The sequence below is a fragment of the Canis aureus genome, chromosome 11 (assembly GCF_053574225.1).
Source record: "Canis aureus isolate CA01 chromosome 11, VMU_Caureus_v.1.0, whole genome shotgun sequence".
Taxonomy (NCBI): Eukaryota; Metazoa; Chordata; class Mammalia; order Carnivora; family Canidae; genus Canis; species Canis aureus.
This window is the reverse complement of record NC_135621.1, coordinates 24,527,734-24,552,126: the sequence shown is the minus strand read 5'-3', so window position 1 is coordinate 24,552,126 and position 24,393 is coordinate 24,527,734. Positions and strand designations below refer to the sequence as shown.

At 59.1% G+C, this 24,393-nt stretch overlaps 1 protein-coding gene across 2 annotated transcripts in view; it reads right to left on the bottom strand.

Annotated features, from left to right (window-relative positions):
* Positions 1-2,221: 2,221 nt before the first annotated feature.
* Positions 2,222-24,393, bottom strand: part of SULT4A1 (sulfotransferase family 4A member 1) — a 33,553-nt gene continuing 11,381 nt past the window's right edge. Inside the window, exons 2-8 of one of the 2 annotated variants that reach the window (XR_013388971.1) lie at positions 18,293-18,423; positions 17,012-17,092; positions 16,123-16,249; positions 12,002-12,096; positions 6,448-6,586; positions 5,176-5,308; positions 2,222-3,766 (exon numbers count right to left, since the gene is read on the bottom strand). Coding sequence is in view for 1 of the 2 variants with exons in the window: in XM_077914188.1 (XP_077770314.1) it covers positions 3,654-3,766; positions 6,448-6,586; positions 12,002-12,096; positions 16,123-16,249; positions 17,012-17,092; positions 18,293-18,423 (686 nt within the window). In the remaining variant the exon portion in view is untranslated. The remainder of the gene's footprint in view (positions 3,767-5,175; positions 5,309-6,447; positions 6,587-12,001; positions 12,097-16,122; positions 16,250-17,011; positions 17,093-18,292; positions 18,424-24,393) is intronic. The other variant, XM_077914188.1, reaches the window with a different exon arrangement.

Genomic DNA, 24,393 nt, shown 5'->3' with positions numbered 1-24,393 from the left:
GGTGGGGGCAAGCCCTACAGGACAGTGACACTCACGGTGCTTGCCCAAGGACCCGAGGACTCCCTCCACCTGTTTCGAGCAGCAGTCACCCGCTGGGAAAAGTGGGGACCTGTCGCACACCTGGACCTGCCAGGCTGGGGACTGCACGCGTGGCCTGTATGCGCGGAGCTGAGGCCCCACAGTGGCGGCAGGGCCGTCCCAGCGGTGGCCTGATGAGGCTCCTGGCGGACGGGCCGCGGCCACGGGGGGCATCTGCCCAGTGGAGCCAGCTCCTGACGTGGCTGCTATTTCTGCTCAGAAGCCACCTCGCTCCTTGTGAAGAAGACCCTTCTGTGAGGGGGACGTGGACGGAGATGGTCTCCCGTGTAAATCATGACACCGGATCAAACCAGCTCGATGGGGGATCCCTGGAGGGCTCAGTGGTTTAGCACCTGCCTTTGGTCCAGGGTGTGACTCCTGAGTCCCAGGATCGAGTCCCACGTCGGGCTCCCTGCGTGCAGCCTGCTTCTCCCTCTGCCTGTGTCTCTGCCTCTCTCTCTGGGTCTCTCATGACTAAATAAATAAAATCTTTAAAAAAAAACAAAACAAAAAACCAGCTCGGTGGCTGATCCGCTGGGGTGGGAGGGCTGCTGCGTCTGCTCGGAGGCCTCCCCACTCCTCTCAGGGGAAGCACCTGGACGGGAGGAGGGACACCCATGTCGTACCCCGGGTGGCATGGGGTCAGAGTTAGGAGGACCCTGGGATGGCCCCGCCTGCCGAGGCCTGACCCCGCTGCGCGGGAGCAGGACCCTGGGCTGGGCCCTGCGATGCTTCCTGCGTCCCGCTGGTCTGTGAAGCCAAAAAGCTGGGCACCCAGCCAGCACCTGCCACTTGGGACCCCCGTGGCGGCTGGTCTGGCCAGACCGCTCACCCTCATGGCTCTACTCAGATCCCACCTGCCCTCACCGGCCACTCTGCCCCATCACTCGTCCTCCCCACCGGCTCGGCTGGCAAGCTTCACGCACCCGTGCCTCAGATTACGTCCCCCTGGCCTTGGCTCCGAGTGTGCAAGGCAGGAACCGCAGATAGCGCTGAGCCTGGCACACGCTGCTCACGAATGCTCAGACCACCTGTCAGGCCAGGGGGACCCCCGGGGGGGATCTAACACGGCACCGCCCCCCTTTCTGCGGCCTGAGTGAAACCCACAGCCAGGACCAAGGCCCTCAAGCCGTCCAGTCCGGGGAGCCTGTAAAAATGCAAACCAGACAAGTATTCCTCTGGTCAAACCCTCCCGGGGCTTCCGAGTTCCTACTACCGGACCCCAACTGCCAGGACCCGAAGGCCCTCGGAGAGCTGGCTCCTGGCTGCGCTCCCACCAGAGCTCCTGCCGCCTTAGCCTGCCCTCCCGCCCTCCCAGGCTCCCAGCCTGGCCCTGTCACTGCGCCCCGCTCCCTGCTGTCACGGGTCCCTCTGGTCCTCGAGCTGGAACACATACAGGGGTTGTGATGGGGACTTCGACTCCCGCCGAGTGGGAGCCGGTGGGGCCGGGCCCTCCTGTGCTCCCTGCTGGACTCCAGTGCCCACAGCAGCACCGGGGCCTCGGAGGCTCTCGTGCTTCCTGAATAAATGAGTGGGTGACAGGAGCGACGCAAGTGCGCGGGGCCGGGAGACACCGGCCGCCCCTGGACTCGCGGCTGACTTGCAAACGGCCCAGGAGTAGAGCCTCTGGGGCAGCAGACTGGACGCTCCACGGACTGACCCGGGCCCAGGGCTCAAGGGTAACTTCAGAGCCCAACTTCAGCTCTGGGGGTTCCCCCCAAGACCTAAGGGAACTGGCCTGTTTGAAAATAACACAACAGGAAGCCCGAGCTTTGTCAGGTCAGACGACATCCTGGATGCTCCTGCCACTGGCAATCAGGAAGGCGCGCTTTGGAAGTCAAAGTGGGCAAGTGCAATCGGCCGGGCCCGTCTCCAGATCCGGAACACGGGACCCTCCCGGGCAGGCCCTGCACCCCATCTCCTTTTCTCCACCCCCCTTCAGCTTCTAAGAAAGATCAACAGTGAATGGACAAACAGTGAGGGAGATTCACCGCTTGGAACGTCTGGATTGGAGGGAAACAGCCAAGACAACGCGGGTCTGCGACCCCTGTGGTCGGCCCCAGGGACCTAGTGTCCAGGGTGCCCACATCGAGTTGCCCTGAAATACGGCCCCTCTCACCCATCAGCAGACGCTCAACACAAGGCATGGGACGTGTCTTTATTAAAGATGCAAGCAAGCACAGACGTATCATGTGTGGTGCTCAGTAATATCCATACAGTACTAAAAATAGAAAAATAGAAAAGAAATTTCACAGAAAGCAGCCTCCCTCACAGATACACAGAAAAGGTGCTGCCAAGCCCACCATGCGATGCTGCATGCCACCTGCCCTGTTCAAGCTGCTCCTTTACAAATAAAACACGGGTGCGTTTCCGCACCTTTTCCAAGACAGCAACGCAGCACGGAGACCCTCACACAGCGGCGACCCTCCCGCCACGTAAAGATCCAGGACAACGCCAGTCCCACCAGCGCGGCGACACGCATCTGAACTGGCTGCCGGCCCTGCTGCTACCTGGCCGGGTCTCGATGCTTCTCCAGCCAAATGGGGGCCACACAGTGAAGCAAGGTTAAGACACCCCCTCTGCTCCCTCAGGTACACCGAGGTACAAAGGTAAGATGGCCAACCAGTCCGAGCGAAAGAGGGCGTCACACCCGCCAAATGGTTCTCCCGTGGCCGAGAGCCGCAGGTACAGACGGAAACACCGAATGGTGATCAAGTCTCAGGAACTTACTGTCAAGCATCTGCTTGCCTGCAGAAATGGGTTTCTGCCTCAGGGAAGAAGAGCTCGAGCGGAATGAGAACTCAGATTCCGCACAGGCTCGGGGGCAGCTTCTTCGGTCACTGCATTAGACCCCGTGTGCTGGCCTCACCGGACAGGTTCCCTCAGGGAATGTTCCACAGGTTCCTCGGGACTGGGCCTTTGAGGCCGCCCGCTGGGAGTCACCAGAGGGGCGTCCTTTCTGCAAATGCCCAGCGGGCAGTCTCTGCTTTGTTCAGGAAGGTTACAAAGAACTGAACTCATCAAAAAGAACAAGCGCCCCCCACCCTACTCATCCTGTGTCCTCACCCACATCCCGGGCCAGGTGAGAACAGAAGGTCTGTGCCTTGCAGAACAAAACTACAAAAATAAAAGAGTCAGCCCTGAGATCTCTCTACCATTCGGGTGTGGCTCGCTCCTGAGTCCCCTCGGAAATGAACTTTTATTTGGTTTACTGACATTTATTTAATTTCCAGTGAAAAGCTCTATAAAATACAATAAATAATGTGGGGTTGTAAAAGGTAGACATTCTAGCTGCATATGTTACAGACTTTATACTGATGATACGGGCCATCAGAACTGCGCTCTTTACCACGTTTGTAATCAGACATGTGGAGACTTCCAATCCCCAAGGCAAGACAGCTGCTCTGGGTCGGAAGCAGGGCCCCTCTCCCTCCGGCGTCTCGGCTGCTTCCCTCCCTCCCCTGGGCCTCACTGCTTCCGGAGTTCGTCCAGCAGGGAACAAATGAGTGCATACGGGACTTTTAGCTAGTAGAGTGTCTGGGTATTGTGAGCATGCAAGTTTGCTGTTGCTGTTATTATAAATAAAAGTCAAACGTGAGGTCACACTTTCCCATCTTCTGTTTATACACCAAGTCAAACTTCTCGTTCATGGAGACGGTGAAGATGTCCTTCCACAGCCCGACTCTTCCTGGAACACAAACGAGAGCAGAATTTGCTGAATTCACTTGCTGTCGGGCCAGACACCGAACCAAAGGAAGCCTTGGAAGTGGTTCTAGAAGGTTCCAGATCTATCCCCAGATCCCTCTGACCTTGGCCTATGGACAGGACAGGCCACCTGAACCAACCATCGTCCTGAACCACGGACGAGCTGAGCTCATTTCCCTAAGTCTGGTTGTTGAGGTGTCCCTTCCCTGCCGCGTGAGCCCAGCAGCACAAGTATGCAGAGCTGAGGCTCCCGAGTGAGGAGGGCCTCTGCTCTGTTCCCTGGTGTGTCGCTGGCACCCAGGCATGCGGAGGGTGATTCATGACACCCCAGAGGATGGACCCTGTCTGTAGAATGGATCTACAGCTCTGGGCATCATGTGCACTGGGGTCCTCCGTGATATCATTACTCACTCACGACTCAACAGCTCCACCAAGGCGGCATTTGGTTCTGGAGAATTTGAAAAGGAAAAACAACAACAAAAAATCATCCAAAAAGGCAGAAACCTTTTATGGTGAGTAGGATGCCTTCTGACCGGGTCAAGGGTAAAGATTTTGAGAAGCATGCCCATGCAGCCTTGGGGAGGAATTTAAAGGGAGAAGAGTCGCATTGTAAACTGGCTTTTGGCAACTAGATGCCAGAGGTGCTCTTGGCTGACTCAACCCCCACATCAGTGAGTCCGGGCCGAGGCCCAGCTGCAATGCGCAGCTTCAGCTCAGGGGGACTCGGCCAAAACAGACACCTCTCAGGGCTGACATGCAGGAGCCCGGGGCCTGCGGACTAACGAGGGGGCACGGGCTACCTGTTCACTTAGGAAGGCTTAGCAGGGAAAGTCAGCTCAGGATGCCCGAGGCCACCAGACCCACTTTTCTTGTAACTACAAAACCTTCAGATGGTCTGGTCAGACACGAGCGGCGCCCGGGAGGATGTCAGGAGCGGGGGTTCCGAGCCCCCAGCTCCAGGAGCAGTGAAGACCATCCCCCGAGCGTCGCCACCGGGCTTTTAACAGCCTCAGGGGACTGAAATGGTCGATTCGGATTCCTTCCCAGTCAGCATCTCTGAGGTCAGAGCCCTGGCTGTCTGCAGCAAATATCCTTCATTAGGTCCCTTATTAACAGAAGTCCTTGTCCCGGCAAGACCTCAAGTATGAAACTGCAACCCCGCAAACGCTGAGCCGCCAGATCTAATGTGCCAACAGCTTCCTCTCTGGTAATGAAAAACTATGTCGGTGTCAGAGAGGGAAAAAAAAAAAAATCCAAGAAGAGAAATTGTTCTTGCTACCCTCTAATGAGACCTCAGGGACAAAATGAGAAGCTTCTAGACCAACCACACTATAAATATATTTTTCCCTGATTATTTTTCTCAGCTGAGAGCTCATCAAAGGAGTCACCCACCTGGTTTAGGGTTTGGAATCAAGACAGTGCAATTTATGCTGTGATATGAATCAAATCTAAGCAATGCAGCTGGCTACTCCAGCCCTGCGTTCTCACCAACGAAAGGAGGTCTTCTGAGCAAAGAGGCAATGTGCTAAAAGAAAACAAAATCAAAGAACTGAAATAAAGCAAAACCAAGGTAAACAATGATAAAGCAAACACATCAGAAGGAGCATATGGGCACGCAGTATGTTCTCGACACTTCTTTACCACGCAAATGAACCAAAAGGGGTATTTTGGAGAGAAGGTCACATCCAAGGATAACAAAACACAGCAAAAGCAAAACTAAAAAATAGCAAATAAATTTTAAATAATAAATATTTGTGAAGATGCAGCCAGGAAATCACTGGTGAGGTACCGTGGTCTCATTGGATCGCTCACCCCCTGACCTTCGGAACTGCCCCGTCAGCCAGACAGCCGCCCCCACCAGCCCCTTGGTAGAGAAGAGCACTTTCTAGAGAGGAGCTGGAGAAGCTCCCGAGGCCCCTCCAGGGACACGGGGCCCAGCCCCGCCCACCAGCCCAGGCTGCGGGCTCCAGCGGCACCTCTGGCCCGATGCCTCAAACACTCTGCCGCCCGAGGAAGCTCCGAATCCACACAGCTGGGAACCAACGGCAGGTCCACAACACCGAGTGTCACAGGGAATCCGTACTTGCCAAGAGGGCGTTTATGTGGCCACGGCCACCACCTAGGAGTCGAGCCATTCTAAGGCCTGATGCTCCACAGTCAAGCCGTTTCGAGTGTCCCGAGCCTTGAAGGACGGACAGCACTCCAGGCAGATCCGCAGGGGCTCCTGCCTGGCCTACGTCCCTGCCTCAAAGGGCCTCATGCGCAGGAGAAGCGAGGGCCGGCCTCCCCGGGAGCAGCCCTGGGGCAGCCCCTCGACAGGCCACCCCGGCGCTGGACCCACCGTGCGAGCACAGGGGAGCGGCAGTGCCCGGCATGGGGCCGCGAAGCTCCCCAGCCCCAGCCCCGGGCTGTGCCCCGAGGGGCTGTCCGAGAGGGCGCCTGCTTGAAACAACTTGCCAACGAAATCCCGGCCGTCACCCCGCGTGCCCCACGAGGCCACTTGCACAGCCGCAGGTGCAGTCCTGGCCACGGGGCCCCCACACGGCTCTTGGAGGACCTTCCTGCCCTCACGGAGCAGAGAGCCCTGGGGAAACTGGGCCCAGGGCAGGGAATGCTGCTGTGGGGGCCCCAGGCAGCAGTAGGGGAGGGGGGCAGGGCGCGTACCCCGGCCCACGGGCAGGGCCTCAGCGTTGCAGCACTGGTCCACTAGCTGGTGGCAGTGCTCGCTCAGGGCCTCCAGCTGCGCCTTGTCACAGGACACCCCCAGGAATCTGGCCAGCTGCTCCACCATCGTCACCAGGTCCTGGAACACAAGAGCAGAGAGAGGAGCCTGTCAGAGGAGGCGCCTCTGCCGACCCAAGACTCTCGGCTGGTCTCTCGCCAGGTACTCTGCACACACTTCCTTACTGGGTCCTGGAGACGAGCCTGATAGTGGTCTTGTCTGGAAATAAACTCAGGTTAAGAAATTGCCCCCAGGCACTCAGTTCTCAAGTGGCAGGGCTGGAATTCAGACCCCAGGCCTCTGGGGGACTTGCAGCAGACGTGAGGTCTTGAGAGCACTGTGGTCATTTTAAAACAGCAGTAAGACGTAAAAATTCACTTCCGAACCGTGCCAGGACCCAGACCGGCTCACTCTCTCCTTCCCCTTCCTAAAAATGCAGTCAGCTGGAAAAGCAAGGAGGCCCCTGGGACCCCACACAGGCCCCAGGGCCAGCCTACCTCGGCCAGCAGGAGGAGCTGACTTGCTGGGAGGATTCAGTTATGCTGGACTCGACGGACATAAAGCCATGTCTGGACCCTGACACCCCACCCTTCGGGATAGTGGGAGCATGAGGGACACAGCCTGAGTCTCAGGAGGGGCACACACCTGCTCACCACACACAGCCCTTCCCCATCGCCGCTCTTTTCCCTGGGAACTACCAAGGCGCCTCATATTCTCAATTTGTGCGTGGCTAAATGTTGTGCCCAGAACCCTGACCTGCCACCAGGCAGTCCCCCAATTCTGGCAACATCCAGGTTCCACTCAGGGAAACGCTGGAGGCTGTTGCCTCCTTGGTGGTTTATAAAGCAGCTAGCAGAGTAAAGCCCCTGAGAAGTCCTATGATAAAGAAACCCATTTAATTTCTTTGCTGTGGTAATTTGCAAACCTTAAAAAAAAAAAAAAAGGTTCTGGGAGAGCTGAAGGTTCTGGGGATTGAGTGTCGGCTTCTCTCTGGATTCCCTCGGTAATCACCACTGGGCTCTGCGCCCTGCTTTTGCAGCTGTCCCCGCTCAGGGGCTCCCACTGGGCAGAGGCAGAGGCGTAGGTGCTCGGCTCTAAGCCCTGGGCACATGGTTGGCCAGGATCAGAAGCGCCAGAAATGTTAAGATAAAAAGGAAGAGAAAGAGTTCCTCTCGCTTGCCCTGTCACCCAGTATCTGTAATTGAAAATAAAAAAGCAGCAGCAGAGATTTAAGACACCAGCCCTCAGAGGGGACGGCACAGGAGAGGGACCCAGACTGCTAGAGCAGCCAACGGAACCCTAATGGGGACAACACACCACTGGTGTAACATCCACCCGGGGAGGAAGGCACGTTCACCAGCGTGTGCCCAGCGTAGTTCCAGGCAGCTTGCAGGACCTCTCAAGCTTCATGGCTCCAGCCCCAGCACGGCCACCTGGTCACAGTCAAGACTCCTCACCTGTGGCTGGCAACAATACCTCACGGGGGACCGCAGGCTTTGTGGGGTGACACACCAGGGCAGTCCACAGCACAGGGTGAGATGTAGGAGTTCCTGGGGGAATGCACCGGGGCGGGGGGAGGGGGGGGGAAGGGGGACAGCAAGAGCGCAGGTGCTAAGTACTATCATCTAGCCCCAAGGTGAGAACGTGCCAGGCCTGTTCACACTCCTGGAGTCCAGTGATGTTCACTTGGGGGCTATTTTTTTGGAATAAAATGTAAACAATGTGAATTCCTAAAAATGGGACGTACAGTCACTTCATCTCTATTAAACACATCCAGGCCCTTACCGAGGTTTCTGGAAAAAGAGTCAACAATTAGAAATGATGACCTTGACCGCAAGAAATGCCATTTGGTCCCTTTGGCATTGGAAGCACCGGTCCAGGCGGAGACAGGTGCAGGTGGGGCTGGCGGTCTGGATTTCAATCGAAAGCAGCTGGTCTACATTTTTCCCTGAGGGGCCTAGTAAGGCAGAGAGTGAACACTCACCTTTAACCGCCTGGCCTGAACCCAGAGGAGGCAGGCACAAACCTGTGTTTTAGCTACGGAGCCTACATAAAGGTGGCGTCCCACTCCCGCGTGCTTTAGTAACTACAACAGCCAATTCTCCTGCAGCTCTGGGAAGAAGCTGGTCTCCGGGCCCCTGGTCCCTGCAGCTGTTTGCAGCCGCACAAGCTTCTTCTTCCACACCAGGCCTGCAGCCCGGGAGTGCACAAGGCATAATGTAAGCAGCGGAGCTGCACGCCCAGCCTCAGCACACCCACCCCGGGTAGGCACCCAGGGAAAAAGAAAGCTTACGTCCACCAAGATGTGAGAACGTTCACAGCACTCCACTCATAACCACCCCAAACAGCAACACTGAGGGACTGATAGGCAGTGGCGATTCCTGCTGCAATGGAACAAATACCACGGGGACAGGAGAACCACCCTGCCACACAAAGCACACGAACCTCAAGACGCTACACTGAGCAAAAGCAGCCAGATGTCAGCGCGCACACCCAGGCGCCCATTCCTGAGAGGTTCAAAAACAAGCGCAACTAATCTGAACCAGCAGAGGTCAGAAGAGTGGTTGCCTCTGGGAAGCAGAGGCGTTAACCAGAAAAGGCCAGAATGTTCTGGATCTCGATCTGGATGACGATCTGGATGACACGCAGATGTGTGCTTCTAAGAAGTCTAGCAAGTTGTGGACTTGCAGTCTGTACACCTGACCTCAAGTGTGCGCTGCAGCTCCCTGATGGGTGGGAAGAACAGGGACAGATGCTTGCTGAGGGCCCACCAACTGCCAGGCCTGCCCGCGTCAGGCCCTGTTCCAAGATGATGCCTCCCGATCCTCCGTCTCGTCTCCCGGCTTACAGGGCCCACACGGGTCCCAAGGTGAGATGTCCACTTCCAACACCAGGTCAGCCCCTGCACCCTCCTGGGGCCTGGGAACCCCGTGGTGGCCTAGCTCACATGCCTGTCAGCCAGGCAGGGCTGGCGGCTGGGCCACCTATTCTCCTCCCCGTGGCGTCCCTATGTGTTCTGCAAGGGCCAGCCCCAGCACACGGGCCCCCCAGCCCCTGCTTGCAGCGTACCTATCCAGGTCTCCAAACTCCCGTGGCCCAGCCCGGCGTCCGTGTGGGAGGCTGCATGAGGACACAGGCAGCAGAGGCAGGACTCACGGGGGGTCCCAAACCACTCGCCCCCTTTCTGAGCTTGGGTCATGTGGTCTGCTGCTCACGGCACCCCTGCTTGGCCTTACAGTCCCCGCACACTTAGCAAGGCCTAAAGTGAGCTCTCCGTCTTCACACAGAGCCTGCTCTTCCTTCCGTGTTTCCCAGCGGATCTCCAGTATGATCGAGTCCAAATTCCACCCCAGGCCCTGCTGACCTTGCCCAGCGTCACTGAGTCCCCACTCCCACCACCAGGAACCACGGGGACTCTCCCGGACCCAACAGGCAGATGAACGCCTTCACCTGGGCCACCGCCTCGGTCAGGACACCAGGCTGCTCGGCCTGGTGCCGTCCTCCCTGCCTGCTCACCACCACCAACTGCAGGGAGTGGTCAGGGCCCCGGCAAGGAGCCAGACCAGGCCCTGCTCCCCCACCACCGGTCCCACAGCTCCCCGGGCCCCTGGCTTCCTGATAGGGAGAAAGGGCTCCTACGGTGAAGCCATCCATTCGACCCACAGACACTCCCTGAGAATCTTCTGCGTCAGGCTCGGACTTAAAAGCATAAATAGGCTCCCAAACTCATAGCCCCCGTGGAGCTTATTCTGGTGGAGGGGACAGTGAGCAAAACACAGACACAAAGAATAAAATACGGGACGGGACGGTAAATGCGGCAGAGAAAAATGATGCGGAAAAGAGAAGTGCTGGGAGCGGAGGGGCCGATTTCAAGTGGGGACCAGGGGAAGGGTCACTGACAGGAGCCAAGACCCAGATGAAGTTAGGGAGTGACCCGTGCGGACACCAGAGGGGAGGAACATTCCAGGCAAGGCCACGTACAGGTCCTGAAACAGAAGGCCACACACCAGCTGAAGGAATGGCAAGCAGGCCAGCGTGGAGCCGGACGCCCAGGCACCGGGCCACCAAGTGGGCCCTGACCTGCACCCAGAGCAACGTGCAGCCAGAAGGGGCGCGATCTGACCGGCGTGGGCACCAGCGGAGCAGCCGAGGCACAGTGCGCAGGCCTCAGGGGATGCAGGGAGAACACCCAGGAGTCCACGCAAGCGATGATCCAGGCCTGAAGTGATGCTGACCCGGACCATGGAGACTGCAGGACACATGGTCAGATGAGGGAGTATTTTGAAGACAGAAGCCGCAGGATTGGGAAGATGGACACAGGGTGTGAGAGGAAGTCAGAAGTCGAGGATGATTCTTGACTTTCGCCCGAGTGACACAGACAGGCTTGGCTGCCACGACCTCACATGGAGGAGCTATGGAGGATGTGAGGGGAAACCTCTAGCTTGGTTTAGACACGCCGAGTTCACAGCCTCCACCAGAGGCTCACGGGGAAAGGTGCAGGGGGTTCCAGTGGAGGGCGAGTCTGGGGAGGGGCCACATCTGGCCTGGGGTCACCAGGAAGGGGCGAGGATGGGACAAGAGCCATGGCCTGAGGGCTGGGCTGCCATCATGGAGCACCCACGAGACAGCAGCCGGGGACGCAGGACCGTGTGGTGTCCCGAGTGCAGGGGGAGGCCAGGTGGGATGACGTGAACACTGCCCGCCAGACTGAGCAACATGGAGCGGCCCTGGTGCTGCATCCTGGGGGGGATGGGGCGAAACCGGCCAGAGTAGGCTCAGGAGGGGACAACTCCGCGGGGACTGACAGCAAAGTGGAGCAGAAGCCCCAGAGACGGAAGGTACACGGGGAAGGCTTGTCTTTTGTCTGTCGTAAAAAAGAGGAAACCTGACAATGTCCCTCCAGAGATGCTCCAGCCTCAGCAGAGAGGGTAAAAGGCTCCTAGAACTAAGTGAGCCAAAACACGCACAAAGAACTTCAGACAGGACTCAGCACACAGTACCTACGGCCCTCAAAGTGCTAAGGGCAGTGACGCCGTGGCGTGTGGCCTGTGTGGCCAGTGGGCCCCTTCACATGGTGAGGTCTCCAGGGCTCAAGCAAGGTCCTGCCTTCAACTGCTCCAACAGCACGGCCGAGCCTGGAATGTTAGGTGGCAGCCACCTCATGCCATTCCCTCCCCCAAGCCCCACACCAGGCACTGACGAACATGCCCCGTGTGAACAGCCTGATGCTGCTGCTGTAAGGCCAACAGGCCGAGAAGAGAAAATCGGACCCTGCCACCTCAGCCCTTAGCCTTGGCGCCTGGAGCAGGGTCCCTCCTGGGCCAGCACAGCCCGAAGGCCACAGCACCAGCCCGGGAGCACTGTGGGCACACCTGGAACTTCAGACTCCTTTCTCTGGAAGCCGAGGGATCTGGGAGAGGCTGTGCAGTGCAGCCTCCTGCATTGGAGCTCAGGGCCGGGGCGCTGGCCCGCACCCCTGCCCCCTGAAGCACTCACCCGGTGCATGTCTTCATACTTGAGGAAAAGCACGTTCGAGTCCATGCGGTGCTCCCAGAACTCCTGCACGTGCTCAAACCAGGAGCCGTAGCCTACTGTGGAGACAAGGGGACAGGTGAGTCACAGCCTGGGGGGAGTAAACATGCATAAGTGGGGTGGCCTGGCCCCTGCCTTCTGGAAGGCTCCCCTCTTATGGCCCAGGAGCTGTGGTTCAGGAAGAGAGAAACAAGCTCTCAGCTCCAGGGGCATCCCACAGAGGAGCCCCTCCTCAAGTCCACGTCCCTTAGGCTTCGTGTGCAAGTCTCTCCTGCCACGAGTTCCCAGCCTCCCTCCCGCCCCCACCTCCTGGAAGCCTTGAAGACCTGGCCACTGGGCAAAGGCCTCTGCTCACGTGGGGGATGGATGCTACTGGCACCCAAGAGTTTCTGTTTGATATGTGGTCACTGGGAAGAGATCGACGCCCAGTGGAACTGAGACATAGGGCCAGTTGCTGCTGCCGGCGGAGGTGTGGGAGGTACTGAGACCGGAGCATGAGGCCCTGCCAGGCAAGAGGCCTCAACGCTGAGTAGAAGAGACGAAGACAGGCAGCAGGCTCCATCCTGATGCACGAGGCTCACACCCCTCACCACAGCCCCTGCACTCCCTACACTCCTCAGGGCTTTGGTTTGGGGTGAGGGTCACAGGGGCAGGTGGGGGATGTGCCAATCAGCATAGCCAGGCCGCTTCAAAACGTTCTTTATAAGAACTAAAGATTCTCACCCAGCTACTCACGTCACGCAGAGATGAGACTTCCAAGGGGGCTTCTGCATTAAACAGAGGAAGGCCTCTGCCAGAGAATGTCTGGCCCCACCAGCCACCAGCAAGCAGCCCAGCTGCATACCAGGTGCCAGCCAGGAGTGGTGGCCCTTCTGCCCTCACCCCGCCTCACCTGGGTGCCTGTCCACCTCACAAACATTGGGCCTATGGATCCCCCTTCACAGTCGGGCTCGAGAAGTTCCCGGCCCTGGGGGAATCTCCAAGGACACAGGTGGTGAGGATATGGAGTGACCACTGCTGGGAGGGGGGCACAGAGGGCCCACCCCACGTGAAGACAAACCCTGAAGCGTGCACAACAATTGCAGATGGGCTTGACGGTGTAAGGAACACGGGGCCATCAAGGTGGCTGGGAGCACAGTGCCCAGGTCAGAGAGACAGAGGGAGCACAGCAGAACAGCAAAGGACACAGCCTCTGCGTTCTGCACTGGCCGTGTGACCTGGACAGGCCGCTTCAGGTTCTGGAGCCTCGTCCTCCTCAAGGGGAGTGACACAGAACCTGCCTCCCGGAGTGGCTGGGCGCGGCGAGAGCTCATGGGCCTGCGGAGGGAAGCGCGAGCTCCGTCCCCTCTGGCAGGACTCACGCTGGGTCCCGAGGGGTGGGGTGGCGGGGTGGCGGGGGACTGCTGCTGCCAGGGCCACACCTCAAGCAGAAAACGCAGCCTCCAAGAAGCTTGTAGACTTAAACACCTGACGGAGGCTGCGAAAACCCAAGACCACCACCGGCCGCCTGCCATCTCGCCAGCAGGTGGCAGCACCGCAGCAGCCTGGCCCCACAGTCCAAGGGAGGTGCCGAGGCTGCCCTAAAGGCGCGATCTCAGCAGAAAGGGCCCTGCAGCCCAACCAGACCCCAGCCGGCATTTTACGAGGAAGGAAGCAGGGGCTCTGGCACAGTCGGGGGACAGAGGCAGAAACGACAGAACAGAAGGGACAGGGATTCAGCCAAAAGGCCTGGTTTGGGACCCACCGAGGGGTAAATCCTGGCCTGCGAGGGCCTCGGTCTCCTCACTGAAGAGGTCCAGCTGCTGGGCCTGGGGTCCCCCTCACTGCAAACACCCTGGGGGGCCCTCCTTCCCACTGGAGGGAAGACAAGGCGGAGGCCAGAGAAGGCGATGAGGACCCACTCACCGACAGGCTAATGGTCACGGGGGCCCCGAGAAGAGAACCGGCCTCCCGAGTCGGGGCCCAAGCAGGCACGCAGTCCAGGTGACCTGAGCCCTGGGACAGAGCAGGAGTCCAACAGCCATGAACACACAGGCTAAGAAAACCCTGTCGTTCCAAGGGGCTGCGTGAGAAAATTTGCAGAACAAGCAAGCAGAGCCCACAGGGGACACCATGGGGGCTGAGCAGGAGGGGTGACGTGGGGACAGTGAGGGCTGAGGAGAGCGGTCGCTGCACACGAGAACACAGGTGGTGGAGACAGGGAGGCATGGGGACAGTGGTCACTCACACGGGGTCGGTGATCACAAGGCCAGCACGTGCCTGCGTCTCTCCAAGCTCTGGTTAGCAGGTGCAGAGAGGGGTACAGACCTTGCTGGCAGGGACACCGCCTTTCCCACTCAGGATGTGTCACCCTGGGAAGGCACCCCCTGCCGCCGCCCACCTGGGTCCCTCTGCTCCTGGAGCCCAGTGTGCTTACTCCAGCAGATGATCTGAGGGACCAGCGGCCCACCCTGCCTACAGGGCGAGTCTCCCATGCTCCTGGCCCCTGGGCATGCAGCCCCAGGCACCCCCCACCCCAGTGCACAGGTCACAACACCCCAACCATCAGCGGGTCCTCCAAGCTCACTCTATGAGTAAGGATGGCCGTGCCACTGCTCCTACACCTCATTCTTCAAATTCTTCAGAACCACAGGAGAGAATGCGAGCCTCCAGGGCCCAAGCTGCAGTACGCTGGCAGCCAACACTGGGAGACCCGAGGGGATGTGGGGGAGCTAAGTGTGCGTGTCAAGAGGCTTTGGTGGGATCATGGCAAGTGTGTGTGACCTTGGACTTCAGTGTTGGGCTGGGACCTTTAAAACATGGAGAGGCCTGAGGAGGACTTGTAACCACTCTGGCCTGAGCAGGAGGTAATCTAAGACCCACACTGGGAGGCAGTCTGAACTTGGTGGCCACCTGGTCTTCCTGGGGCGCTGTCCCCGTGCCACTCGCTGCTTCTCTAGAGGCAGGAGAACATGCTGAGACTTAAGAACATGGTTGTGGAAGCCGCAGTGACGGCTTCCTCCGAATGTCAGGCAGACCATGAAGGGCCTGAGCCAGACGGTAGGGAGGCCGGGCGAAGGGCAGGCTGGGCAGAAGGCCTTCCAGCTTGGGGGCGGTGGGGCAGGTGCTGTGGCCTCCTCCCCTGGGCCCTCCCCCAGCACCGCTGAAGCAGATTCGGGGGGGCTCTAGCACTGAGGGCCCCGGGAGCCCCAGTGCATGCATGAGGGTTGGGCCTTCCATCCCGCTCGGCCGCCTGGAGCTCATCTGGGGCACTATATTCCAGGCTTCACCCCCCTGCACCTCACCCCAGGCTGGCCACACAATCTCACTGCAGAACCTCCAACTGGGACACAACCTGGACAGCGGGGCCAAACACTAAGACTTGAGTTACAAAATAAAACAGAAAGTGTATTTTCAGACATGGATATGGAATCGTCTCAGTCCAGATTTAATCAAAGTGCTGATGTGGCCATCTCGGGCCTTCCGGGTGCAAGCCCCCACTGAACTCCCACTTGTGGGTCCTGGAAGGGTGCCTGGAGAAGCCACGGATGGCAGCAGGGGAGCCACCTCGGGCAGGGGCTGCTGACCTCACCACCAAGGCCGCTGTGCAGTGGGTGTGACCCGGTCTCTTCCTGCCCCGAGGAGGGGAGATGCAGAAGGGCCCTGGCAAGCTGCCTCCCCGCCCCGCATCTGCTGCAGATCACTGCCTGGCCCCTCACCCAAAGCACACCTCGCCCATCATTCAGCCCGGGGCTGGGGGCCATGTCTCCGGGCCTCTGTCACCAAGAACAGAGTTATCCAGGCCTCTGCTTTTACTGTCCGAAATCCAGGCAGGAAGAGGAATGCTTCTAACTGGGGAACGTTTCAGGACCCCAATGATGCAGATGAGAGAGAAGGGCTTCCGACTTGGACGCCCGCTCTGCTGCACCCTGGCCACGACTCTTGACGAGCTTCCCAGTCACCCCGCAGCCCTGCTCCTCCACCCGACAGCGGGAAAACAGGCCCAACCTGCGTGGTCATCACAGGACTTGTGGGGAATGTGGGCAAAGTGCAAGGACACACAGGGGTTCAGTGAAGGAGCTGTCCGCGCAGCCTGAGACACTTACGCTTGTCGTTCATAAATCGCCGGCAGAACTCCTGGAAGGTGCCTCGGTAGCTCATGGTCCGCAGGGAGCGGTGGAACTGGTAGTAGGACACCACCAGGTCCTTGGGGTTCCGAGCCATGTATATGACCTGTGGCGGGACAGAGGGACGGCTCAGGGGCTGCTCCTCCAACCCACTCTGAATGGACGACCCACCTCCAGCCCCGAGGTCAGCCCCCAGGTCAGCCCCAGATGTGCACAGCCTCGGCTCCAGCAGAGGCTCACCCTCCTCCGTGTAACAGCATCTGGTAGAACCGTGCCTGAGTGTGTTACTACATTTCTGTCCTACACCACGACTTTACAATGAGTGGGACACAGAAACAGGCCGGTCCTGACATCGGTGATGAGAATTAGAGGCCTCATCACGCTGAGAAAATGAGAAGAACCAGAGACCATGAAAGCAGCGCTGGGGCCTCAGGCTAACACAGGAGCAGACGCTGGACTAAGGCTAGTCAAGCCCAAGTTCGACTGTAAGGAAAAACCCAAATTAGAAACATGGACAAGGGACGCCCAGGTGGCTCAGGGGTTGAGCGTCTGCCTTTGGCTCAGGGCGTGGCCCCGGGTCCCAGGATTGTGTCCCACATCAGGCTCCCTGTGTGGAGCCTGCTTCTCCCTCTGCCTGTGTCTCTGCCTCGCTCTCAAATAAATAGGTAGGTAGGTAGATAGATAAATAAATAAATTCTTTTTTTTTTAAAAGGAAACATGGACAAAAGGCCATACAAGCTCAGGGACGGCCTCTGCTGGGTCTCCACACACCTGTGCCTCGAGGAGCTCAGGATGGTTGCCCAGAGCACCGCTGGGCTGGCTCTGCCTGTCGGGAGCTCTGCCAAAGGGGGGTGGGGAGTGGGGTTACCTTAGAATCACCGTTGTGGAGATCAGAGGGCAGGAAGCGGTAGGGAAGGTGGCTTTTGATGAGGCGGGGAGACGTCAGCTCCTGCAAAGGGTCAGAGGGAGAGGCATTCAGAGGACATGCAGCTGCTCACTTATCTCAGGGCCTTTCTAAGGGTCAAGACCCGCACTCCACCTGAGAAACTTCTCACCCGAGATCTGGCTGCCCTCCAGACTGAACAGGACATAGTCCGTCCCTGGGCACACGGAGCATGAGCCAACCAGTCACGGTCATGGGGGTCTGCTCAGGGGGTCTGCCCAGACCGTGAAGGGCAGCAAAGGAGGCCGAGGCGCACAGCAGCACCGCTAATAACTCAGTCACATCAGCGTTGGGTCTTCCTGCTGCTCCTGGAACGTGCCAGGCCCACGCGCACTGCTGCCCCTGCCCCAGCTCGCCTGCCCAGCCTTTGAGGACCGTACTCAGCTGGCCCCCAGGGAGGCCTGCCGTCCTGTGTCCTGTCCCACGTTGGTCCCCACACAGCGCTGACCACCATGTAACCACGGCTTCTTGCTCTTCCTCCCCTGCTGGTCTCCCTCCCCAGAACGCAAGTTCTCTGAGGGTCACGACACAACATTGTCAGTTTTGTCCTCGGCTGCACCCCAGTGCCAAGGGCAGCGCCCTGCTGGGTGCCCAGCAAGGATCTACCGAAGGGCTCCACAGATGCATCAGCACAGGTTGGAGGTACACACTGGGGTGCAAACACCCAGATGCAGCTGGACGAACACTGGAGGCTGGGGTGCAGGCAGAGACGTGTAGACAGCCTCTGGACTGGATACTGAGAGCAGTGAAACGGGGGCAGAGGCGCTCTCAGAGCTCTACATCAGAATGCTCACCTAGTGAGGGAATGGACAGGCAGTCCACGTGGGAAATGAGGCCTGAGCTTCGAGGTGACAAGGATAGGAAGGGGGTGGGGACGATCCCAGCTGCATCTGAGCAGCCCTTCGGGATAATGTTTATCCCATTCCTGATACCAAATGCTGGATGCAAACGCACCCTCCTCAGCTCCCACGACAGATGGGGTGAGCCACAGTGGGGAGCCTCCTTTGTACCGCCAAGTCACCCACATCACCCACTGTTCCAATCTTAGGGTCACTGCCAAGGGCTTCAGGCCTATAGGTCTCTCACCTGGCTGTCACTGGGAGCTCTCTGCCCTCCCTCCGCCTGTGGGCCCCTGTGCAGGAGCAATCATCACTCAGGGTCCCCAGGGGATCCCCAGGGCTGGGTGCCGCTGGCCCAGAGAGGTACCTTGATGATGTCCAGGCCCGGCTGCGGGTACTCCAAGACCGGGAGCTGCTCATCAATGTTCATCAAGCCGATTTCATCAGGGTCGGCCCCCTGGCTCACCAAGTAGACCACCTCCTGCAGCAAGCTTGTGCCTGAAGGGAGAGAAGCCCCAGGGAGCGGTGCTCAGAGGAAGCCCAACGGCCAGCCCCGCTCTCTAGGCAGCACCTGCTGCCCCAGAATCGGGCCTGAAGACGCGTAGGTTGATCACACACCTGGCCAGCCACCAAGTGCCACCAGAGCCCTGCTGAGTAGGACAGCCCAGGGACAGGTGGGACACCCCACCAAGAGTGTCACCCCTGGGAGGAAGGTGGCTCCTGGTACCTCTGCTGGGCCCTGTGTGCAGACCCCACTCTGCCCAGGCTTTCAGCTCCAGGTCACCAGTGAGCCCAGGGCTATCCCATCATCACCCCACCTGACCTCTGGGAGAAACAGCTACGGCAGGCTAGTGCTTCTTCCTCAAGACTTTGGTCCTTTTACTCCAAGGATACTGGTCTGTCCGTAGTTCCTCATCTCCCCACCCTGAAACACCGACTGCCCCAAACACTGCCTCAGACCCCTGCTCTCCTGGCTGCTTGCGCTCCCCAGAGGGCCTCATACTGCGTCCCCCGAAAAGCCAGCTCCACCCTCCACCCAGCTGTCCGCCCAGGAGCACCCGCCACCCCTTGCCCCACCGGGACCAGGCCTGCCCTTGCAACAAACGGCCAGCCTACGTGTGCCCTGATTGGGTCTACACCTCAGCAACCTCTGGATCTGCCGTCAAGGTGAATGTCCATCCCAGACCGCGCAGTGAGAGCCTCCCATAGTTCTCTGCTTCGGCCCAGCTCCCCCCACCTGTCAGTCTGGTTTCAACAAAGCAGATCCACCATTCCAACATGGGCGTCAGACGGCATTAGCTGGCATCCCTCGTCCACGATGACCATCCGCAGCGGCCTCACGTCTCCTCAGAGTAAGGTCTTCCCCACGGCCTGCAGGCCCTTCCTCCCTCCCACGGCCCTTCAGGTGAGGACTCCCCGCCCCCCACGCCAACTGGCCAGGAACAGCTGCACATTCCTTTACAGGCTCCCACTCTCCTACCGTAAAGCTTGGTTCTTTGCTGTACCGGGAGAGCCAGCATGTGGCTGTGCTCAGTTCCTGTTTTCTGAAGCAAACCTTGGGTGCTGAGTAATCAGAAGAAGATAACTTGATCCAGGAAAACTTCCTGGAGGAAGCAGCTTTGGAGCAAAGGCACTGAAGAAAATAGTGTGATGGTTTTTAAAATTCAAACAGAAATAACTTTACCTGTTACCCACAGGATCCTCCCACCAGCCTGAAAGGTGGAGACTGTGATCACCCCCATTTACAGATGAGAAGCCCGAGGCCAAGCTGTGCCCCAGGTCACACGGCCAGTGTGTGGCTTCCACCCTATTCCTCCTGGGGAGGTCCATTCACCCAACAGCCCAGGGCACCTGCACTGGGGAGCCCATGCCCCCCGAAATCAGTGTGTGGGCAGAGTCCCTGGCCTGTCTGGCGACATCCTCAGGACCTATTTCTAGTGCTCCCTGCCCCCCAGGCAATGCCCCAGACAGACGCCCTGCACATTAACATCATCTCACATCGACGTATCAATTCCACAAGCCCCATCCTCATCTCCATTAAGTACCTACGCCGGAAGACCAGCCTCGTTAGAGCCCATGGAAGCTCTCCCCTGGCCTCCCCACTGGCCTGTCCCCACCAGCCCCGTCCAGCACGTCCACTTCCTGCTCAAGCAACTCGGCCTGGCCTTCCCCAGCCTTCAGCATAAGCTACTGGAGGGCCTGCTGCGTGCCTCTTGCCTCCGGGCAGCCAACGGGGCACACAGGACCAGTACGGCGAGCAGCCCCTGGCCTCTCCAGGGCGGAAGCCAGCTGGCAAGATGTGACAACATGTTCACAGGAAAAAACCAGCCAGAGATGATGATGACAATGACACTGGTGGGTCACCATAACCGAAGACCAAACACAGGCTGCGCTGTCCACGGGGTCTGCACCAGGTGCCAGCTGCACCCATGCCTCTCCCCGTGGGCCTCTCCTCTCCACGTCCACTGCCACCACCCTGGCGGTGCCCCAGATGACAACATGAGCCCAGCTGGCCCCTCTCCTGGCATCCTTGGCTGTGGCGACCCCTCCATCTGCCGTGTCCCAGAGGCTCTCGGCCCCCTCCTCTCTCTCCACCCCTCTGGCACTCTGGGCTGTGGCCGGGTCTCCCATCTCCCCCAGAACTCAGCACCCCGTGGCCCAAGCCTTTAACAGGCCGCCCTCCTGCCTCCAACTTGGACGTGATCTTGGAGCTGCAGCTCCCAGAAGCCTTCCCAGGCACCCCGTCTCATCTGTGCCCCCCCAACCACACCCCCTGCCTCTTGTCTTACTGCATTTGATGCACTGGGCATGAGCTTTTGAGGACAGAGAAGGCGTCTTGATGCTTATGGCTGCTGCGGCTTCCAACAACAGCTACCACCCCACAGCTCTGGAGGCCAGAGGCCAACACAGGCCACATGGGGCTCAAATCAGGGTGTGGGCACCACTGCTCCCCTCCGGAGGCTGCAGGGGCAATTCCTTGTCTTGCCTGCAGCTGTAGCCACACTGATCGCCCTGTCACCTTCCTCCTCTGGCAGGAACCCCTGTGAGCACACCCAGGATAACCTCCCATCCGAACGCAGCCTCCAGCCTCCTCAGCACAAAAGGTGAAATACTCACAGGTTGGAGCATTAGGACGTGGACATGTCTGGAGGCCATTACTCTATTGACCATACTCACGTCACAATCCTAACGTGGTAGGTGCTCGGAAGCCCATGGGCCTGACGACTGAATGAGACTCTAGAGTCTCCCCCACCCCACCTGGGAAAAAGGACTGGTCGTGCGTGCTTGTGTCTGTGACCTCCTGCAACTTCCACACATCCTCAGCACCCAGTCAGCCTTCCCCTGTCTGAGCCCTTCCCACCCTGGGCACCCCAGCTCCCTGCCCAGCTGTTGGGACACCCCGACTCAGTGGAGCCATGTGTCTCCTACGTGGCAATTAGGTCAAAGTCCTCACTTAGGATCTGGTGGCCATTCAAGGGGTAACCCCCACCCTCCCCTTTATTCATTTAACAAGCCTGCACCAAGGGCTGGCCCTGGGGGTCCCTGCTCCCCCACCAGAACATGTGGCAATGCTCCCCCCTTCTTCACAGGCTGTTGAGCACAGGGCCAACGAAGTGACCTGCTCCAAGCCAAAGAGGCTCAATACAAATGAGAATCTCTCCGAGCTCCTAACGCCGTGACAGGCTCCATTTACCAGAACCACCCACACTTGAGGACACAGCACAGCCTCCTGCCAACCCAGCCCACCCTCATCCCAACAAGGGACACAAGCCGTCAGGCCCTTCGTGTCAAAGCCACGTCCTGAGCCAACACGTGACATGGGGGGCAGCTCCTGCACAAATCAGGAGGAGCGTTTAGGAGCACCCCTTACACCAATAAGGCCACAGAATCTCAGAGTTTAGGTTACTAGCCTGAAGTCACTGAGCTGGGAAGGGGAGTGCTCCTCTGGAGTGGGGGACCCAAGTGTGGAAGTCCCCACCTGCCCCCCACCCCCGGGGGCCGCTGAGCATGCCCAGTGGACATAAGGGCAGAAAAGCCAGACCCGTGTGAACCCACCACGTAGCCTGCAGGGAAACGGGGGTGAGGAGGTGCTGCAGAGGCTGCATCCAGGCCAGAAGGCCCTCCACTCCTGCAGCCACTGAGCCAAGCAAGTGGGGGTGAGGTGGGACCCGGCACCCCCAACTGTCCCACGGCAGCGGGAGGCCAGTGGGGGAGGCGGGAGCAGGAGGAACCCAGCAGCAGGAGCCAGCCTGACTGCCAGCAAACCCAAGGTGAGGCAGAGGAGAGCCAGGCTTTCAAACCTGGGCCCGGGAGGGCGGCAGGGCAGCGCTGCCTTCCTGGGGGAATAACGCCTCGCGCTTTCCAAATCCACTGGACATGATCCTTTCCGGAAGCGCTTCTGGGGACTCCAGCCAGATCCCTGCTCCCACGGGCAGGGGCAGTGTGTTCTGACCCTGGGATGCTGGGTCCAGACCCCTCGGAAGCCAGTGGCATTCTGGGTGGAACTCCCCAAAAATCAGTCCTGCCTCACCACAAGGGGGGAGAGCCCATCAAAATTCCCACCAGAATGCTGGGGGCAGAAGGAACCACTCACTCCTCCAAGGCCAGGACCAATCGGAACTGGGCCCCAAACCACCAGGATCCTGGGGCTGAAACCCTGTGGCATTCTTTTATTTTCACTGTTATCGTTTACTAAAGAAAGTCACACACGTACTTGTTTAAAAACTCACAGAGCACTAGCGGGCGAGGAACGGAAAACCCTGTTCTCCTCCCCACCCCCAATCCCGCGCAGAGCAAACCACTGGTTGATTCTTCTCTTACCCTCAATTTTCTGATGTGCTTAGATCTTTCACAATCTTTTTTTTTTTTAAAGATTTTATTTATCTATTTATTCAGACACATAGAGAGAGACACAAAGAGAGAGGGAGAGAAAGAGGCAGAGACAGGCAGAGGGAGAAGCAGGCTCCACGCATGGAGCCAGACATGGCACTCGATCCGGGGACCCCGGGATCACATCCTGGGCTGAAGGTGGCGCTAAACCACTGAGCCACCGGGGCTGCCCATTCTTTCACAATTTACACGGTTTCCACAGGCTACTGATTTTCAACAGAGGAAGACAAGGACTTGGCCAGGTTCACTCACACGAGCTTCCCTCCTCCCGGCGTGGGCCCAGCAGGAGCGTGGTCTTACCTGGGCGTTTACCGCGTGTTCTGCTCCACGGTAGTCCACACAGCGATGGCACTTACCTTCTCGGCCAAGACTTCATTCTCCTAGAGTAAATCACCGCTCGTCTGCTTGCTTCGTTTGCCTTGTGGCCACTCGCAATCCTGTCCCGGGCTGCAGCAAGGCCTCTGGATGCTCTCAGTCCCACGGGTGACCCGGGGTCTCCTCGGGCTGGATGCGGCCACTCCCTGAGCTCCCCGCTGGGGTCTCCCACGCGCTGCGGAGCCCACCCTCTCGCTGTGTCCCAAGCACGGGCCTGACCAGGACGAGCATCGGCATCCGCCTGGCTGTGCCCGGCTGTTCGGCTGCGCAGAGAATTCGGGGCTGGAGAGCCTGGGCCCCAGAACCGCGTCCCGACTCCCGGCTGCCAGTGCTGAGAAGTCTGGGCGCCCGCTCCCCGGTCCTCGACGGCGGCCTGGCCTCTGGAGCCCAGAGGCTTCCCAGGAGCGGGCTCCATGCTCCTCCTCCCGTCTGTCCGTCTGTCTGTCATGCCAGGCACTGAGGGAGAGGGGCTCCCTAGCTCCTGCCCTCGGGTTCTGGACACCCTGGGTCCCTAAACGTTCTCTCCTCCTACTCTGTTCTCTTCTCGGAACCCCGAGATCTTCCGATTTTCTTGTCTCTGCCCCTGTCTGCCCTCATTCCATAAAGACTTTTCTTTTACTTCGGGAGGTATCTCCCCACCTGCGCATCCAAACCTCAGCACGGGGTTGTCAGACCTTCCACGCCCGAACTCTCAATCCAGGCTCTGTCAAGATGTGCCCTGGCTCCCGTCTATCCTCGGGGAGGCACGTCTGTCTTCACTCTCCGAGGCGGCTCCAGAGACGCAGGAGTACAGGGGGGCAGGGGGACTGCCCTCCTAGGTTTTCCTCCGTTTGTACGTCGCCCTGGATTCCTCCGAGCTCCCTTTCCACCTTTTGAGTTTGCAGGTCTCTGTCCCTCGTTTTGGAGACTTGAGGACCCGGTGCCTTGAGTCCGTCTGCAGGTAGGATGAGCCCCCAGACGCAGCCATCTGGGGGGCCTCCCGTGTCCATAGCAGCACACTCCCAGGGGCATGGCACTGCTACAGCCTCGGCTCGCCGCCCTGGGGGAGCACCTGCCTCCCGGGAGCCAAGCAGCACTTCTCTCACAAGGATGCAGCTTGCCCCTGAACCCTACTTCCGATATGGCACCGCATCCCAGCCTACAGCTGTCTGTGCTCGACATCCCCGAATCCACATCCCGGTGCTGTGTCCCCCCCGCAGCTGC